Genomic DNA, 19,566 nt, shown 5'->3' with positions numbered 1-19,566 from the left:
TATTTAAACGTAATTTCAAATTATAATTAAAAATTTAATGTCTCACTCACCCTAGCCTCATTTTAAGTGCTAATGGCTACCGTATTGGACAACACAGATATGGAATATTTCCATCATTACAGAAAATTTTGTTGAACAGTGCTGATCAAGGCACCTGAGGAATTTGACTTTCACTTCTCTTTTTAGGAAGAGAGACATCATGCAGAATATTGTTCAGATTTTGGAATCAGTACAGTTGAAATGGGAACTGTTTCAGAGCTGGACAGACTTTTCAAGGCTTCATCTTTCTAATAAACTGGCCATTTTTGGAATTGGTTATAACACCCGTTGGAAAGAGGATATCCGCTACCATTATGCTGAGATCAGCTCCCAGGTGCCCCTTGGCAAGCGACTCCGGGAGTACTTCAACTCTGAGAAGCCTGAGGGACGGATCATTATGACCCGTGTGCAGAAAATGAACTGGAAAAATGTTTACTACAAATTTTTAGAGATCACTATTAGTGAAGCTAGGTGCCTGGAGCTGCACATGGAAATTGACTGGATACCCATTGCCCACTCCAAACCAACTGGTGGGAACGTTGTTCAATATTTATTGCCAGGAGGCATTCCCAAAAGCCCAGGCCTTTATGCCATTGGCTATGAAGAATGTATTGAGAGGCCCTCCTCACCCCACATGGAGTCAAGTTCCCTGGACCCAGGAAAGGAGGGCCGGGTTGACTTAGAAACCCTTTCAGCACAAGCCTCGTTACAGGTGGAAATAGAACCCACCCGAATTATCTATTGCTACCTCGGGATTGCTGAGGTCAGGACTCTGCAGCAATGCTTATTTTTACATTTCCAAGCAAACACCAAAACCTTCAGCAAAGATTGGGTTGGTATTAATGGGTTTTTGTCTCAGAACTGTATTGTGGATCCCGGAGTCTCCCCCAAATCCATCTACATCAAGTTTGTGGAAGTAGAGAGAGATTTTCTTTCCGCTGGCTCTTTAGTTGAGTGCCTGGAAAAAGCCATCGGATACCCCTTAAAATTTAACAACTGAATGTCATCCTTCATAAAGATTGGGGCTCTTATCTCCCTCTTCTCAACTTCTCATTGCCCAGACTGTCCCTCATCCAGATGCTGCCATCAGACTCGTCATGGAAACTCTTTCCACGATTGGGCCAGTACAACTTCTAAGGAATCACAGTAGACTTTGAGCAAACACAACAGACCTCACCTGAAAATGCTCATTTTGAGCAAGCAAGATATACAGCGAACTTGCATAGTGGGTCAGCTGTTTCTTTTTTAAAACAAAAAATAATTTTTAAATGGATATTAGAGCCCTAATATAAACAAATGTAGGTACATTCCATATTGGACAAAACTTATACTTTGAGTTTCATATGAAATTGAAGAATTGTATTTTTTTCACAATGTTTCATTTTTACACATCTCTCTGTCTCTATATAAGTATTATTTACAACCCTGAATAAATAAGCAATAGATAATGGCAAGTTAAATCTTGAGTCACAGTAAATAAGACTGTTTTTCAATATCACCTTTAGCTACTATTGTATATAATTTAGAGTTTCATTTTTTTCACCAACCAAGTGTTTTGCTATTCCCAATCAGTGTTGCCTGCAAAGACCTTTGTTTCTGTGATGTACCAGCTTTACGTTTGTGTTAACGTTTAAACTTTTTTTAAAAAAAAAAAAAATTAAAGTCATTCCTGGCCTCTTGGCATACTAGTTGAGCTTTTTGTAACAGAGTATGGCTGCACTGGCAGTGGGGACTGTGCTCTGACTTACTGCTGAGAATGAACAGAAAAAAAAAAAGCAGGATACCTTCACTTTCTTCTGTTCTCTGCACCTGACTGACCAATGTCATTATTTCTTGTTAGAATGTACCAAAGGTCATTGGACATTTTGGACATTTCGTTGTTGTTGTTGTTTTTTTTAAATGACTAGGATATTCCTTCTGACCCTAAGTACATTAATGTATAAGAGACTTTTTTTTTAAAAAAGACTTTATTGGGGAAGGGGAACAAGACTTTATTGGGGAACAGTGTGTACTTCCGGGACTTTTCCAAGTCAGGTTGTTGTCCTTTCAATCTTAGCTGTGGAGGGCGCAGCTCAGCTCCAGGTCCAGTTGTTGTTGTTAGTAGCAGGGGGCGCAGCCCACCATCCCTGGTGGGAGTCCAACCGGCAACCTTGTGGCTGAGTCAGCTGAGCCATCTGGCCACCCGGGAGCTGAGCGGCAGCTCATTGACTTCATTCTAGTTGCGGAGGGCGCAGCTCACTGGCCCATGTGGGAATCGAACCGGCAACCCCGTTGCCCAGAGCTGGCGTTGTAACCAACTGAGCCACCCCGTCCGCCCCTGTATGAGACTTTCATTCCTCATTTTCACACTAAGTAATCAGGGGCAGCTCTCAAGGAGTAAAGTGAAGAAATCAGTGTCATCATACTGCATGTTAAAAGGAGAGAAGAGCCAATAGAAACATCTAAAGAAGTTTTTAAGTGATCCATAGCAGAGGACATTGTGAGCTATCAGTTCATTAGGCAGGGACCTACCACGGTTATATCCTTCCGAGATTGCTGCGGCTCATCCAGTACTCCGCTTAGAGGTCAGTACTCTTGGGTAAGAGCAGCTTGCTAGTGGGAAGTCAGGGATCACCTTGGTGTCACGGTGGGGACTTGGTCGATTGGTTATTTATTTTCAGTGATTCCCTCACATCTCTCAGGTGCTCTACTTTAAATGGACTGCAAATCTAGGAACGAGCTACAATTCTCTCCATTTTTCTATACTACAGAAGATAAAATTGCATATTAATAAAAAATATTCTTTCCTCGCTCCCTGAATGGTCTCAAATCAGTGATTTTTGTCATACTGATACCTCTTGGTTGGTTGATGCTTACATATCTAATGGTTAGAGAGCCTATAATCATGGAGATGATTTTTATTAATGTCATTTGAGTCTAGGTTTATGGAGTTGGCTGTTTACTGAAGTGAGCTGCTAAAAACGTGTTACTTAAGGACGTGTATAAATATTCAGGAATGTTTGAGTGTAGCACCCCTTCTCCTTGGGCCCAGTCTACAGCTATGGGCCCGAGGAAATTGTCATGTGTTTGCTCTTCTTTGGAATTTAGGATTATAGTCCTATAGGCTGAGGCTCCATTGACCGTCTTGTAGCAATACTTTCACAGTATTCAGTGCTGAGTGCTGCAGGAAAAAGCATTATTACCAGGAATACTGCATGGCATCCCTAAAACTCTGCCACTGATCAACCCCAAAACTAACATTATGCTTTGTGCATTTTTTTTTCTTGATCCCACTTTCCATTGCTGTTGGGTATGTAGCTGTGGCAGAGTGTTTTGTGGACATTGAGTGAGATGTGTTAGAGCCACCTCACATTACTGAAAATGGGGTACTGCCAGGCCACTGTGAAAGCATGGGGAAGACTGCAAAGACTGATCTAGTCCATGATTTCACATTGGGCTTGGAATGGGTGAGAGGTAGGGCAAGAGGACCAAGCTAAGCATTGGGAAATGGAGACTTGGAAAGAAGGTAGCTTGCCGATACTGAATATACAGTCTCTTTGGTCAGAACATTCTAGAAAAGAGGACAGCAGGGTGTCAGACAACTACATGAGCATTGCTAAAAACAAAACGTGGACTATGTAGACCTTCATGAAGCTTTATAACTGATACAAAGGGATAGAGACACTATATTCACAGATAAGAATCAGCATTAGAAAACACTGTACAAGAGATAAGATGAAGTATGACTGGAAGAAATGCTAAGTCTTTTACAATATGGAACTATGAACTTATCTCTTGCACGCTACATGTCACTCACAGTTCATCTGTGCCAATGTTCTCATTTTACACAAGAATAGAGAGCAATGTTTACCCTAAAACGCATCTTGGCAAAACTTGAGGTAATGGAGCTGCTTTGCTAACTACTACCACTTGCCTGCCTTTGGGTCAGGAGAAGTAGATGGAATAGGAGACAGTGGAAGCTCTTTGGGGTGAGGGCAGTGAGAGTCCTGAACAGACGGGCCTTGTGTCACCTGGAAACATTGACCACCTACAGATCTTGGGTTGCAGCTTTACTTTTGATGCTGCAGATTATTTGGGATCCGAATTCTAAAGGAAAAGTTAGCTACAGAGAGTGAGTGTTGAGGCTCTGTCTTACGAGTAGCACTTAATAAGGATGAGCACAGCCTGTGTAGGTGCTTTGGTATTCCTGGGATACACAACCAAGAGACTTTGTACTGCATTTCTGGGAAGGAATTACTTATTTGGGGTGATTTAACCCTGGTCTGGAAACAAAGGAGAGATGTTTACAAGAGGTGGTTTGCAATGTAGGCTCAAGTCAAGAAAAATATGAGTGTGATAGAATAGAAAAACCAAATCAGCGCACACACACAGTCTATTTCACAATTCCAAGTTTGTAGGTCGCTGCATAAAGGTATGAGACTGGCAGTTATCTATTTCTGTTGCCTTTGCGGCCACTGAGCTGCCAAGTATTAGATTCCATGATTTGCACTGGTAGTATAGTGTTTGCATAAGCATTTTTCAAAGCCACTGCCTGGCAGGTATTTGAAGAGCAGCCAGGCAAGTCACGCTAGGAAGAAGCAGCTCGGAGGGTCTGTGTGCAGTACGAGCACAAGGTACACACTCAACGTTAAAACAGAACTGTTTGGAATAAACGAATTCAGGAGGCCTGGCTGCTTTCCTTCCCAGTCCACTGCCACTCAGAACAGGCAGCGCCAGGAATTCGTGGTTATGCTTTCTGCCCTCCGTGGCCTTTGCGTGGAGCGTGAGCTGGGCCCGGATGTTTGAAGCATCTTTGTTTTGGCTGTTGGAAAAGAGAGGCAGGAACAGGTGCGTGTGCTCCCGTCAGGGGCCGTGGCCGCCAGGGGGCGCAGATGGCGGGAGAGGGGCGGTTGTATTAATTTCGCGCGAAGATCTGGTCCTGGGAATAAGGATCAGAGCGGGCCTGAGGAGAGGTGGGGACGGTGAAGACGGGAAATAAAGCCTCGGAGGGGCTCCGTCAGGTCTCCCCGCGGTCCCCTCCTCCCCAGGCAGCATAGGCCATGGGCTGGTGTTTGCAGAGGTAAGCAACTGGGAACACGGCTCTCGTTGCCTCAGTTTCCCGCTCAACTCCCGAGGAGTCTTCACGCCAATCTTGCCCCAGCTCAGGGGACGAGGCACAAGACCGAGTGACCCTCGAGCCTGGGTTTAGCGCCTCCCCGAGAACCTGCTGCGAACCTTGCCCTCGCCGCCCAGAGATGAACACGGTCCCCTCGTCCCTACGCCGGCGCCTCCTTCGCGTCCCGGGGCAGCCCTAGGCTTCGGGCGCGACAGCGGCCGGCGGGGCCTGGCTATAACCACCCCCCCTCCTTTACCCGCTCCTCCGCGCGGCTCCCGCGGCCCAGCCCCCACCCCGGCCCTAGGAAAGGGGTCGTTTCGGGCCGAAAATCGGGGTCCGCTCGCCAGGCCCTCTGGCCCCTTTCCTGCCAGCCCCCCCACACTGCGGAGAGCCAGTGGCCCCGGGAAAACGCGGCTCCGCTCTTCCTCCTTCAGGAAGGCCTCCCGGGTTAGGCATGGAGCCCGTTAGCCAGGCCAGAGCCAGGCTGTTTAGGGGTGTAGGGGTTCGGGTGGCCCCTGGACATCGGGGAATCCCCAAACCTCCCTCCCTTGCGTCCTTCTCCCGCCCACCCAGCGGAGGGAGAGGTTTTAGGCCACACTGTCTGTGACCATAAGGATCCTTCTGTTTCCCTGCCTCAGGGAAAGGTTACGAGCGCTCCGGGCTCACCCGACCCCACCCTGCGTGCTGACCGCGGAGGCTGCGAGGTCCCGACGTCCGAGAGCGAGGAGGGTCATTCGTGCGCCCCGCCCGCAAAGACGGCGACCTCTCCGCCCCCTCGAATGCCCCGCCCCCTGTCCCCTTCGGTCCCCACCCTGCCACCGGCGTACACACACACACGGACTCTGGCTAGAGCCGCCCTCGGTATTAGTGGCCCAACTCCTGCGTGTACTCTGGCTGTCGCGCGGCCTCAGCACCTGCCGGTCGGTGCGTCCCGGAGCCGGCGCCCCTGACTCCATCCGGGCCAGCAAAGGCCATGATGTCCCTGCCCGGATCCTCTGCGACCAATCTGCTGCGGGTTTTGTTCCTGGGGCTGAGTGCCCTCGGTGAGTGAAACCTGGGACCAGGAGGGAACTTCAGATGGGAGATGGGGTGACTCCGACCCTGAGGGAGCTGGTGGTTTGGGGCCTGATGAGGACTGGGTGGTACGCGACTCCCGCCTCTGACTCTTGCCCCCTTCTCCCAACACAGACACACACACACACACACACACACACCCTCCCACCCAGGGCATGACTGCTGGTGTTGACTCTATCCCCAATGTTTGGGGACAGTTCCCACTTAGGGTGTGGTGTGTGTGTGGTGGAGAGGGTTAGGGCATCAACCGGTAGAACTCTGGGGTGAATTATTGGAACCATTCCTCACCCCCACTCCCCACCTCCACCCAGCAGAGCTGGATGAGCTGAGCTTCTAGATGAGACACTGGCTAAAGAGCTTAAGGACTTAACTCCTGCTCCTCCCCCGCCCCCACCCCACACACAAGCTGATGCACAAGAGCCCCCAGGGGAATTCCCTGGTCCCGCGCTTAACACCCGCACTTCACGTCAATTCCCCAGCCCGGATCCTCCCTCTTGCCCCCTCCTCCTGCTTCCTGCCCTGGGAATCAAGGGAGGGGCCCCAAAAGCACGACCTTGAGGTCATTTAGGATACAGGAAATGGGGGGAGGGGTTTGAATGCCTAGAGGAGCAGATTGTGACCCCCCCCAGAGGTCCGCCACCCTCGTGGGTTCCCAGAGCCAAAGGGACAAAGGAAATAGAGATGAGGGCCTCAGAAAGTCAGGAAGGGCACCTCCTTGGAGCAAGTGCTTGTGGAGTGTTACAGCCTTCCAGGAGGACCCAGGAACTGGGTGCACCCAGGAGCTCCCAGGGGGTGGCCCAATGTGAGATCTCGGGAGAAAAGGACCCAGCAGAAACTAAGCCTCTTCTACTGCCACCTCCCAGGCTTTCTTCAAGGATCCCAAGTGGGGTGAAGGGTGGGTTAGATGAGGTCAATTTGAACTCATTTCTCTGCAGTGGAAGTCGCCAGGGTAAGTAAGGTTTGGAAAAATGTAGAATGAAATTAAGCCATAGTGATGGGGACTGAGATGGGAGCGCCTTTCTCTCAACGTGTCCCCTTTGGCCTGGTCTGTGCTGCAAGGGTATTGGGGCATAAAGTATTGGGGTCCCCCGACATAGTGGGGTTCAAGAACAGCTCACTAGCTGCACCAAAGCCTGGACAGTTCCCTGCCGCTGTAGGCTTGGTGAACTTGCTCCAGTACCCCTCCCCCCTCCAACGTCAACCTCAGCATTTCCCTTCTGTATTCTGTCCCCCGATTCTCCCATCCTCCTTCCTGTTGGGGGTCTCCCAAGCAAGGGAGAAAAATGCGAGTTGGCCGCCTGGGCATCATCTGCAGCTCTCCTGTAACCCCTCCTTTTTCCTAACTCAGCTTCAGTTTTAATACTGACCGCCCAGGCTCAACGCCGAGCTCCCCTGGCCACGCGAGGGTTAAATGGCGCTCGGGACCACGGCGCTGGGGCAGGCACGGGCTCTGGGCTCTGCCAGCCCGGGCTGTCGGGGAGGCCCTTCTGTTCCGCGATCCTCAGTGGCTCAGCGCTGCTGCCCCTGGGGCGTGAGAAGCCTGCGGGGGGAGTTTCTCAGAGAAAGAGGGAGACTAAAAATAGTAGCCCTGGGGAGCAAGTCCGTGTTGGTTCTCCTTCGGCCCTTGCCTGCTTCCTCACTCTGGGGAGTGGGCCAGAGGGTCCCTTTCTTGCACTGCTCGTCTCCTTTGCCTGACCCAACTACCCGCTTCTCTCCCGAGGGCACCCACTGTGGACCCTGGGAGCGAAAGAAACCAAGAGTTGGGGGCTTCTGCTCCAGCGGACACCCGGGACCCAGGGCGGAAGCCTCCAGCCACTTCAGCTCCTGGTTTCTGACTGGGGGGTAGGACAGGGAGCATTTGCCCTGAAGTGTGTCCATTACTATCTAGCTTAACCACCCTCCTACCTTTTGCACAGTGAAATTATACATGGGGACCTGGAGTAGGTCGCTGAGGGCACCTACAGCAGGTTTCCTTTAACAACTGCCTGGCCGCCGAGAGCGCAGCCGAAAGGCCGGGAGAATCGTTCGCCCGCGCGGGCCTCCGGGCCTCCGGGCTCGGCCTTTCCAAGTGGGGTGGGGGTGGGGTCCCCGGAGGCGTCGGGCTCCTTGAGGCGGCGGTTATTTCCGCCCGTCGAGCCTCCGGCTTTGTGCCCCCCTTCCCCCGTCATTGTCCTCTAGCTTATCGCTGGGCAAAAGTTTCCTGCCTGGCCCTCAGGGATCCGCCAGGAAATAGGAAGGGGGGTGCTCCTAAGGCTAGGAATAGGGGTAAGGGTTCTGTAAAGACACGCAGCGGGAAAGGATGGGGGTGGCTGTCATCCTGGCTGATCCGATCCTGGCCTCAGAGGCCTTCAGCCCGGCTCCAGGAGGGCAGGAGCCTTGTCTGTCTGCGGCTTCTGCCGGTGCGTTGGCCGCCTGGTCACCACGCGGAGGGGACGCTGCAGAGAGGGGACGCTGCAGAGGGCCGCGGCCCAGGAGCGAGGCCGAGGCCTAGGGCGGCATCCTCAGGCCCGGCCGCATACGAGCCCGAGGTTATTACCCCGTACGGCTTAGGACTCGGGTGCTCCATTGCCTCCTCGCAGGGCTAACAGTGCGTGTGCCTAGGTATCACGGTGCCAGCAGTGGTGGATAGTCCCCTCCTTGAAACCAACAACCCAGTCCACCTCCTGGACAGCGGACACATCTTTGTACTTGATTGTTGGGGACCTTCATTCGTATTCCAGCTCTGCCATGGGTCCCACTCTCATCTTTGCTAGGGCGCACAGGCGTCGGGGGTAAGCGGGAGTCCGGCGAACGGCGGTCGCTGGGCGGCTCCCGGCTCCGGCCGGTCCTGAAGCCGCGGCGGGTAACCGGGTACCCCGCCCGCCCCTCCCTCTGGTGGAGAACAGGGGGGCGAGGAACATAAATGGTGACCAGCGTCGCCACTCCCTGCATCCTGGGCTCCCGCCCCGGTAAATTAGGGGAGCAAGTGGACTACGGAGAGCGTGCACCAAAAGTATGAAGCCTGCCCGTGGTCTTGGTTGTCTTCTCCTTCTTGCTGGAAATCTGCCCCTTCTTCTAGGTGCTCCGAAATCTGCGGCTCTGGATACAAATAAATACACAGAAATGTGTCCCTCTCCCCTGTACAAACCCAGGCATGGCCTGAGGGTCTGTAAAGGGGAGGAGAAGCGCAGAACAAGCGCTGGTGACAAGGAAGCGGGCACTTAAGTTAGGGTTCCGGGCCGGTCTTCGAGCCTCCGTGGGCCGGACCCGAGCCTCCGTGGGCCGGACCCGCGCGGGCGTCCTTTCCGTTGGCGGGACTTCCTGACCCCCTGCTCCGCGGGAGGGGCAGGTCCGCGCTCACGCCGCTTCGCTCTTGTCCCCAGCGACCGCTGCGCGCGTGCAGCCTGAGCTGCAGGTGCCCGCGGGCCTCGCCAGGCTGCAGGCGGTGGAGGGAGCGGAAGTGGTTCTCCCGGCGTGGTACACCCTTCGAGGGGAGGTGTCTTCGGCCCAGCCGTGGGAGGTGCTCACCTTGCAGTGGTTCTTGAAACAGGAAAGGAAGGAACTGAACCAGGTGAGGGAGGAAAGCGTCTTAGCCCAGAGTATCTGCGCCACGTGGGGACGGAGGGAATATTTGACAGCTGGCAACGTGGGGTGGGGAGGGGAGGGGAGGGAGGGAGGGTGAGGGGCTGGGGGTCGGCTCGGCTCGGGAATGCCGGGCAGGAAGGAGTTCTCAGGGGAAAGCAGAGCCCTCCTCACCAGTTCAATTTTATTCCGATCTTGAAGGCGTCCCAAAAGAATTTTTTTCCCCAATTTTCCCTAGAAATCCCGCACACAAAACACTAAAAAGCGAAGAGGCATTTTATTTTGCTGTGGGGGTGGGTGGGTAATCCATGATTAGAGGTTGAGGTGGGAAGGATTAGTGTGAGTATCGCACAACTTTTAAAAGTTGAACATCTTCAAGTTTTCATTATCTGCTTTGGACACTGCCACAGGCCACTTCCCAAATGATTATCTGTCCCACTCCCTCTTGTACCCACCTTGAGAGGCAAGGGGCAGATTCCTCCCACATCTCCCACCTCGCCTCCTCTTTGACATTACACTGAAAGTCAGACGCACCCAGAGGTCAAGGACACTTCATTTGCAGAGCCCCTTACTTGCATGGCTTCGAAGCCCTAGAAAGTGTTCAAGAGGTCATTTGGTAACTAGGGGGTATGTAGGAAATAGACTTAAGACAGCAGGGGTAAATCCAGGTTTCATAGGGCCTGGATTTACTCATTTGGGGCGGGGAGGGAGCATCTTCAAGAAAAAGAAGATAAAAGATCTTTTTAAAATCTTGCATCTACCCCTGCAATCTAAGTATCTTTCATACATAACCCCTACTTACATTACCCTCACCTATTATACCAACTTTCTAAACACCACAAGGGGAAGATGAAGAGACAATGTAGAGGGGATCAAGAACCGTTCTGGGGAAGAAGACCTGGGGTGTGGTAAGAGGGTGGCTAAGGAGATAGGGTCGAATGGGGAGCTGGTACAGATAAAAAGGGATAGGGACTGGCTGAGCCTGCGGGCACAGTGCACGCATGTAATAACGGGGAGGCCTTATGCCCACACCAGGTGTTGTCGTACATCAATGGAACCGTGTCAAGCCAACCCAGAGTATCCCTGGTCTACTCCATGCCCTCCCGGAATGTGTCCCTGCGGCTGCAGGGCCTCCTGGAGAAAGACTCCGGGTCCTACAGCTGTTTTGTGAATGTGCAAGACAGACAAGGCTTGAGCAGGGGCTACAGCAGCAAAACTTTAGAACTCAATGTACTGGGTAAGTGAGAAGCACACACTTTCCAACACCTCCCCACCCCCAGGGGAGGTCAGGCAGGTCTCTCCCCTAAATGGCTGAGTGTGAAGGTTGGAGGAGGGGCAAATGGAGTGACAGAGGGTATACGTGTGGGAGTTGGGGGTGTGTGTGTCTGTTGGGTTCTTGGGTGTGAGTTTTTAACCAGTGTCCCCTCCCCCAGTGCCACCAGCTCCCCCATCCTGCCACCTACTGGGAGCGCCCCATGTGGGGACCAACGTGACCCTGAGCTGCCAGTCCCCGAGGAGTAAGCCGGCTGCTCAATACCAGTGGGAGCGGCCACCCCCATCTGCCCAGGTTTTCTTTGCACCGGTTTTAGGTGAGGGACTTCCGGAGACAGCTGAGACTGTAGCTGGGGTCTGGGACGATGAGAGGTACCAGAGGGACTGGGGTGAGAAGGGAAGGCAATGCTGAAAGGTACCAGGGAGGAAGAGGAGGGGGGTGGGGGAGGGCGTGGGGGCCTGGAGTAAGAGCCTGCCAGGTGCACCCCCTTGTTGGGTGCTTCCACGGTGCTCTATAACTATATTGCTAAAGGGGGCTCTGGAGCTGGGCAATCTGCATTCAAATTCCAGCTCGCTGCTCACTGGCTGTATGACCTGGTGCCTCCATCTCCTCATTTGTAAAACCAGGATATCAGGAACCCTGATTTGAACACACCGGCTATAAAAGTCATTTGGGGGCAATTGGAACATTTCTTTTTCAATTTTAATGAGAGAGTTGATGGAACATTTTTAGTTTGGAATATTAGATGCTTTTAGAGAATTATTAATTTGTCAGGTATGGCAATGGGGCAGTGTCCTCATTTTCTTGGAGATTCATGGTTAAGCATTTATTTTAAAATATCCCAGAAAAAAAAGAGAAAGGGAAATGAAATAAGTGTAGCTAGATGTGAGCAATTGTTAAGTCGAGGTGGTGGATATATGGATTTTCATTTGGTCCCTCTTTCTACTTTTTATTTGGGCACTTTGATAACAAAAGCTTTTTATTTTTTTTACATAGTCCTTACCTCATAGACTTGTGAAACTTTCCTAAATTAGTACATGTCAAGAACATGTAGTCTTTGGTGTATACTAAGTAGCCAATTAACTTTAATTGTTACAATGATTGTTTCATATAATCCTTTCAACACTATCTAGCAGGTCATACATATTACTCCATTTCACAGATGAAGACATTGGGACCCAGGGATAGCAAGTAACTTGCTTAGTCACACGGCCGATTCTAGAACCCAGGTTTTCTCATTCCTAATGTTCTTTCTCTCACAGTTCTCTGCCTTTGAGAAGTAAAAGTAAAAATCATGTTTTGGTTTTTCTGGGTATCGCTTCTTCAGCCTCTTTTCCCAATCAGTTGGGGATGCTATCAGTGGAAATAGTGAGCAGTATTGGGCTAGCAGCTCTGCAACTGGGAGAAGAACCCAGTGTGCTGGCTGTCACACCTTTTCCCTCATCAGGCTGAGTCTCCCAGAGAGTCAAAGAGAATATTCCAGAGGAGGGGCAGGATTTGTTTTTTTTTTTTATGGGAAAGAGGATCCCTGGCCTGATGGCTAAATTGTGTCCACAGATGCCATCCGTGGGTCTTTAAGCCTCAAAAACCTTTCCACTTCCATGTCTGGAGTCTATATCTGCAAGGCCCACAATGAGGTGGGCAGTGCCCAGTGCAATGTGACCCTGGAAGTGAGCACAAGGTCAATTGGTAAGTGTGGTTAGGAGAAGGTTGGTCAGTGGTGGGGGTGGGGTTGCAAGAGAGGAATGTCCTGGTCTACTGTTTGTACAAATGTTTCGTCAGTGACCATTTTCTGCTTGACAGCCACCTCTTCTTAATAAGGAAAAAGAGAAAGCGTGTATGGTGGCGGTGGGCTAGTGGGGTTGGAGAGGGGTGAGGAACAGCTGGGTGTTCTCTGACACCAAGGTTTTTCTAGGGCCTGGGGCTTCGGTGATTGCAGGAGCTGTTATGGGCACCCTGATTGGATTGGGGCTGCTGGCTGGACTGGTCCTTTTGTACCAACACCGGGACAAGGCCATAGAGGAGCCTGCCAACAATATCAAGTAAGTATCCCTGGTCTCTGCCCAGACTCAGCTCTCCTAGCTCCCCTTACACAAGCAGCTCTCATCTCATGGAAGAGTGGGCAGTGGCTGAAACATCATTCCTATGGACAGATTTTAAAGGAGAGGAGAGTTGAAGTGGGGGGAAGGGAGAATAAGACAAGGCATGTAAAAACGTTCCCCTTTACCGTTTCTGACTTCATTGCTTATTTGGTGACTAGGGAAGATGCCACCGCTCCCCGGACCTTACTCTGGCCCAAGGCCTCAGACACGCTCTCCAAGAACGGGACCCTTTCCTCTGTTACCTCCGCACGAGCCCTCAGGCCACCCCACGGCCCTCCTAAGCCTGGTAATACGTATGCATCGACCCCCACACCCAGCCTCACCAGTCAGGCTGGGTCCTCACCAAGGCTTCCCTGGACAGATGGACCCCCCTCTCAGCCAACATCCTCCAACCCTGGTGGCGTCTCTTCCTCTGCTCTGAGCCGTATGGGTGCTGTCCCTGTAATGGTACCCACCCAGAATCATGCTGGGTCTCTGGTGTGATGGCCCAGACATTTTTGGCAGAGCCACCTGGTTTCTCTCCTTCCTATAGGGATCACTACAGGGGTCACCCTAGCATGGAGGCCTGAGTCTGGGAGGGTGGCTACCTTCCAGATCTCCAGTCCTCTGCCCCCACCTTTCTTTACTATGGGTAAACTGAGTCTCAGTTAAGACCCAAAGTTCCAGGAAGTAGAAGAAGAGGAAATGGACCTGGAATTAGGAAGAGTTCCCATCCCCTCCAGGGGCTTCCCTAAAACTGCAGAGGAATGCTGCTGAGATTGGCTACCCCCACCCCTTCCTTTGGGGTCTGCCAGTCAATGAATCCTCCAGGCCCCCTGACCTGTACCCTACCCCTATCTAACACCATCTTTCCTTCCCTCTTCAGCTCCCTGCATTAATATAACCTGTCCTGCTGGCTTGGTTGGGTTTTGTTGGGGCAAGGGATAGGGAAGATACTTGTTAAACTAACTTGAAATGTTTTGTTTTGTTTTTATTTTACAAATTTTAATAAAGATACATTGTGTTTGTATGGAAAGTAATAATCAAATCATCTTTTCAAACTCGAAATTCCCAAGAGTAGTTAAAGATGATGCAGAGGTCCCCTACCTGGGCTGTGTACCCAGGCCAGCTTCTTCACACAGTCTCCGCCTTACTGGCCAGGATAGCTCTTCTAGAGCTTTAAAAGGGTCATTTGCTGTCAGATGGTCCGGGAAAGGCACAAAGAGCTGGAAGCTGGGGATACTCTAACCCACTCTGAGCCCCAAGGGGGTGAAATTGGCACCCTTTCTGCTGGAGCCTGAATGCTTGCAGTTTGCTGTAGGTGTACTTACTCTCCCGCTTCCTCTTCAAGGGCTGGGGGAGGAACCTGACTGGGGCTCTCCCAGACCACTGAAGGCTTAACAAACACATTTTGCCCAGCCAGCCGTGATCCCCCGGTAGTGCAGAAGAGCTGGGTGTAGGATGTGGCATAGGTGTGTGCCCCAACGCTGCCCTGCCCTTTCCTACCAAGGGGTGGGGGGCTCCTCCAAGTCTCAGTTTCTCTGCCCATAAAGGGGAGTGGAGCTGGGAGTGGGGAGAAAGCTGTAGTTTCCATGGAGACTCCTACCTCAGCCAGTGGTGATAAAAGTGCCAGAAAAGGGATTTGAGAGAGAAGAGGAGGCGCTTGGAAGGAACAAGAATCTCTGAAGGGGTCAGAAAGGGTTTTCAGCCTCAAAGTGGTGATGCCGTATGCCAGCTCTCAAGTTGTCCATACGCCTGCCTCTTCCACCTCTTCCTCCAGGAACTTCCTGTGTGGAGCTGCAGCTCTGACCCCTTCCCTTCCAGTCCCTCCAGTCCAGCCCAGCCCTTTACCCAGGGCCTGACAGCTTCAGAAATTGAGGGGAGGAGGACGGAAAAAGGGAGTAGGGCTAGAGTGGTTCCAGAACTGGGCCTGGAGGAGGGAGAGGCGTTTCCTTACGCTGTGGGAGCCGGCCTCTCTCCTTGTTTGCTCTGAGATAGGCAGTCTCGCTCCTGCCCAGCACGAGGAGGCAGCCCTGTGGGCGCCACCTTCTCTTTCCTGACCGGGATACCAGACCACAGACTGCGGGCCGCGGCCATGGCCCGACTCCTGCGGCCTTTGCTGTGCGGGGCGCTGCTGGGCTTGCTCTGCATGACTGGTGAGGAGGGGGCTCGGGCTGCAGTGGGGACTGCTCCAGGCCAGGGACGGGGCGTCCAGGGCCGGTAGGGCGAGGACAGGGCGCACAAGCCAGTCGCAGGGCCATTGTTTTCCTCTCCCCGACAAACACACCCTCATACCTGGACAATCTGGCCCTTTCACCCACAAAACCTGACCATGACGTGGGCTCCTCCCTCCCGGAACCTCAGGTTTCGAGAAGGGTGGCGTTGGGGGGAGGGAGCCCCCAGTTTCCTTGTGGGAACCAGATGGGGCAGGCGCCAGACGGAGGGAATTTGGGGCTGGGGCCCTGGCTGGCCCTCTGAGTGCCCTTGTCGGTGTGGTGCGTCCCCAGACCCAGGACCAGCCGTGGAGGTGCATGTGCCTGCCGAGCCCCTGAGTACGCCAGTGGGCAAGACTGCAGAGCTGACCTGCAGCTACAGCACGTCGGTGACAGACACCTTCGTCCTGGAGTGGAGCTTTGTGCAGCCTGGGAAGCCCATCTCTGAGTCCCATCCCGTGAGCTGAAAGTGGGGGTGGGGGCGGGGGTCCTCCAGCATGTGGCCAGGTTGGCCTGGAGAGGCAGGAACAGGGGGGCCACCCAAGAAGAGGGCACAGGAACCCGAGAATGCATAGGGATATCAGTATCCTTGGATAAACAAATAAGTGGACTCTTTCTAGATCTTCTTAGGCCCGCAGTCTGCATAACCCCAGATCATGTGTATGGCTGTGTATACCCACCTTCCTCTCCCATATGCAACTCCCCTGTGTTAGTGCTTTCCCAGCTTCAGTTAATAATGCCATTGATGCTCAGCTGTTGTGAGTGAAAGGATAAAATGCTGCCCCTTCCATGATTATTATTATTATTTCCAAATTGAGAGCCATACTTAGCTGAAAGCAATGAATCTAGTTCATTTCGCACCTGGGAAGGAATGGTATTTAGAGACAGACCTTCACGGTTCTGGCTACAGAGTATCAGCTTCCCTGCCTGGTGTAAGGAAGGGGCCCTTTTGAGAAAGGACTGTAGAGTTGATGCCAGGCAGGAAAAGGTGTGGATGTGTGTCTTCTGCTTTCCCCCAGATCCTGTACTTCACCAGTGGACATCTGTATCCAACTGGTTCTAAGGCAAAGCGGGCCAGCCTGCTCCAGAATCCCCCCACAACAGGGGTGGCCACCCTGAAACTGACTGATGTCCACCCCTCGGATACTGGAACCTACCTCTGCCATGTTAACAACCCACCAGATTTCTACACCAATGGGTTGGGGCTAATCAACCTTACTGTGCTAGGTAAGGCAAGCTGGGGACCCACCAGCCACCCAGCCATGCACATACCCTGTATGATTGCACTGGTCCTGCTAAATCCCCCACACGCTGAGTTCTGGCCCAAGCACACAACTGCGCTAGGGACCCCAAGGGAAAATACCTCCTGCCCAAACTCTTCTAATCCAGATGGTCATACTCCTGCTTCACCCTCCTAAAGAGTGCTCCTCCCTCAGTCCCTAGTAACAAAGGTCCCATGTATAGGGGCTGAATCATATCCCCAACATATTCCTCCTTTGGAGGAACCTCCCATTTGTAGCTCAGATTCTGTCCCTCCCCAGGTCTGTGGCAGAGAAAGGGAGTAGCCAGTAAAGGAACAAAAGGTCCTACAACTAAGCATCAGCAGTGTGTCCAGAGTTTTCATCTCACCTCACACTAGAACCTGCTCAGAGATGAGCAAACAGAAAAACTATTACATAGGCTGAAGATGTTTAGATGGAAAAGGGAAGACGTAGTAGTTGGTGTATAAGAGCTGCATTCAAATATCTGAAGGGCTGTCTTGTGGAGGAGAGATTTTTCATTTCTCTTTGTGGGCCCAGAGGGCAGGAATTGGGACCAATGGGTGGATATTATATTAACACAGATTATGGCTCCACATGAGGAAGATGTTTCTAATAATCAGAATTTCCAGTAGTGGAAATCATTTCCTGGGGATGCAGTGGTACATGAACAGAAGTGGACCACTATTTGGTAGGCCTATTGAAGCAGGGAATCTATAGCACTTAATGGATATGGGGTTAGAACAGTGCTGATTGTTCTTTCTGTGACTTTTGCAGTGCCGCCCAGCAGCCCCCTGTGCAGTCAGACTGGTCAAATCTCTGTGGGGGGCTCTGCAGCACTGAGGTGTAGCTCTTCCGAGGGAGCCCCCAGGCCAGTGTACAACTGGGCCCGCCTCGGATCTTCTCCTACACCTTCTGCTGGCAGCATGATGCAAGGTAAGGGCTAAGAGCATCACAGAAAAGGGGACTGAGGACCTTGGTAAAGCTGGTCTCTACACCCCACACATCCACAGTACCAGCTCCATGCCTGGGGGTATGAGACACACGCTGTACCTTCTCCCTCCGTCCTTGGTGCCTGCATTGGTCCCTCCTGTCTGTCTTCCTGAACAGTCTGTGACTGCATGGTCCTGGGAGCATTTCTCAAGCTAAACGTACTCCTGATATCCTGGAAGAGAGTGGAAGGCAGGGGCATTCTATGATTCCCATTTGTCTGTTTTGGGGGGATTTCTTAAGGATCATGAATCATTTCCTAATTTCCTAAAGGGGAAACTGAGGCAGAGTAGTACAGACTATCTTGGATCCTTCTGTCAGTTTCTCTGGAGGAAGTGTATAACTGGCTAAGAGCCTTGGCTTCTCAGCCCCATTGTGCTGGCTCCAGTGCCCTGTCTCTCCCCCCAGCCCCAGCCAACCCCGTTGTCAAGCCAGAGAGCCCGCAGGTCACTTCCTGATGTGTGCTCTGTCTTCAAAGGGAAGGCAAGCAACCTAGAAAAGCACTTGGTCGGCTTAGAACCATCCCAGAGGATAGTTTCTAGCAATGAAGCCTTTACCCCAATCAGAAACTTGACATCAGCCAGTGAGCACCCCACTCCAATTCCATTGCCAGTTTCTGAACCGGGTGCACATGCGTGGGCGGTCTCCCCCTTCGCTGGAAAGGCAGCTGTGTAGGGTGGAAAGAGCACCGAAATTGCAGTGGCTTTGGCACTTCCTCTCTGGGTCACTCCAGACAATTGCTTTTCTTCTCTGAGCCAGTTTTCCGCTAATAAAATGAGGTTAGTCCCTTCCTGACAGGATGGTTGTAAGGATAAAATGAAATATGCTTTCGTCATAGTAGGTGCTCACTGTGAGTCAAACGAGTGATGGAACACTTCCTCTTTACCCTTAAGATGAGGTGTCTGGCCAGCTCATTCTCACCAATCTCTCCCTGGCCTCTTCGGGCACCTACCGCTGTGTGGCTACCAACCAGATGGGCAGTGCGTCCTGTGAGCTGACTCTCTCTGTGACTGGTAGGGATACTGGGCAGAGGCCATGCTGGCAGGCCTGGGGTGTGGAGGCTGCATGAAATTGTCTGAGGGGCCAAGGAGGATCTGCAGTTCTGAGGATCCTGTGTATCCTTAGACCCTTCCAAAGGCCGAGTGGCCGGGGCTGTGATTGGGGCGCTCCTGGGCGTGCTGTTCCTGTCCATCGCTGCCTTCTGCCTAATAAGGTTCCAGAAAGACAGGAGGAAGAGGCCTTCGGAGACACATGGGGGTAGTGACCTTCGGTGAGCAGGAGGCTGGGGGGTGGTGCGGAGAGGGAGGAAAGGGCTTGGGGTAAGGGTAGGTGATATCAGTCCTCCAACTCTGACATCTTTGGGGTGTTAGGGAGCGCTGCTCAGCCCTGGGATTTGGTGGTGAGGGTGGCAGTGTAGCCCATTTGAGTGTGTGAACAGTGTACAGGTGGAGCTTAACACTGAGATTCAGGCCACAACCTACCCATCCTGAAGTAGAATGTGTGTGTGTGTGTTTGGAGATGATGGGGCTTGGATCTTCATTTCAACCCAAGTTCCACAAATGAGTCTCAGGCGTGGAAAGGTGTAAAAGTCCCTGGGTTGGGTGAGGGGGTCCTCTGAAGGATGCCTCCAGTCTTCACTAAGAATGTGCTTATATCTGTCAGGGAGGACGCCATGGCTCCTGGGCTTTCCGAACAAACCTCTGTGAGGGCTGATTCCAGCAGAGGGCTCCTGGAGAGGCCCCCCTCTGCCAGCACTGTGACGACCACCAAGTCCAAGCTGCCTATGGTTGTCTAATTTCCCTCCTGATCCCTAAGGGGAAATATCAACAATTAAAGCCTTTGGGTACCACATTGCCTTCCTCTTCTTTCGGCCAGTATAGCAAATTCCTCTAGGTGGCCCAAGGAGTATTACCAGTAAGGGAAGGAATGGGTTTCAAATCCCTGAGGTGATGCTGTCTTGGTTGGCCCCAAAGGGTGGGTT

The 19,566-nt window shown here is 52.1% G+C and overlaps 2 protein-coding genes across 5 annotated transcripts in view; both read left to right on the top strand.

Annotated features, from left to right (window-relative positions):
- Nucleotides 1-2,836, top strand: part of MSANTD2 (Myb/SANT DNA binding domain containing 2) — a gene marked incomplete at its 5' end in the record, with an annotated part of 30,341 nt that extends 27,505 nt beyond the window's left edge. The window contains one exon of one of the 2 annotated variants that reach the window (XM_081037976.1): nt 187-2,836. In XM_081037976.1, coding sequence (XP_080894102.1) covers nt 187-1,039 — 853 coding nt within the window. In that variant the 3' untranslated portion in view covers nt 1,040-2,836. The remainder of the gene's footprint in view (nt 1-186) is intronic. The other variant, XM_081037977.1, reaches the window with a different exon arrangement.
- A 3,110-nt stretch (nt 2,837-5,946) lies between these two features.
- LOC308492276 (endothelial cell-selective adhesion molecule-like) lies at nt 5,947-19,437 on the top strand. 3 transcript variants are annotated; one of them, XM_081037094.1, is made up of 14 exons: nt 5,962-6,177; nt 9,571-9,758; nt 10,805-11,006; nt 11,203-11,358; nt 12,600-12,731; nt 12,958-13,084; nt 13,303-13,430; nt 15,118-15,279; nt 15,631-15,794; nt 16,356-16,563; nt 17,373-17,531; nt 18,479-18,598; nt 18,711-18,855; nt 19,248-19,437. In XM_081037094.1, the coding sequence occupies exons 1-14, from the start codon at nt 6,108-6,110 to the stop codon at nt 19,378-19,380; spliced, it is 2,094 nt and encodes a 697-aa protein (XP_080893220.1). In that variant the 5' UTR covers nt 5,962-6,107; the 3' UTR covers nt 19,381-19,437. The 3 variants fall into 3 exon arrangements, with proteins under 3 accessions (XP_080893222.1, XP_080893220.1, XP_080893221.1); XM_081037095.1 differs by having other exon boundaries at nt 15,142-15,279; nt 19,248-19,435; XM_081037096.1 differs by lacking the exon at nt 15,118-15,279 and having other exon boundaries at nt 5,947-6,177; nt 19,248-19,435.
- Nucleotides 19,438-19,566: the final 129 nt, after the last annotated feature.

The sequence above is a fragment of the Rhinolophus hipposideros genome (genome assembly GCF_964194185.1).
Source record: "Rhinolophus hipposideros genome assembly, chromosome: 24".
NCBI lineage: Eukaryota > Metazoa > Chordata > Mammalia > Chiroptera > Rhinolophidae > Rhinolophus > Rhinolophus hipposideros.
Note: the sequence above shows the minus strand (reverse complement) of the source record. Positions and strands in the feature narration are given on the sequence as shown.

Excerpts from the sequence above, each read along its gene's own strand:
- LOC308492276 (XM_081037094.1), top strand. The coding sequence starts at position 6,108 with ATGATGTCCCTGCCCGGATCCTCTGCGACCAATCTGCTGCGGGTTTTG. Across the intron at positions 6,178-9,570 it reads CCTGGGGCTGAGTGCCCTCG|CGACCGCTGCGCGCGTGCAG; the intron begins GTGAGTGAAACC and ends TCTTGTCCCCAG. Across the intron at positions 13,431-15,117 it reads CCACGGCCCTCCTAAGCCTG|ATAGGCAGTCTCGCTCCTGC; the intron begins GTAATACGTATG and ends GTTTGCTCTGAG.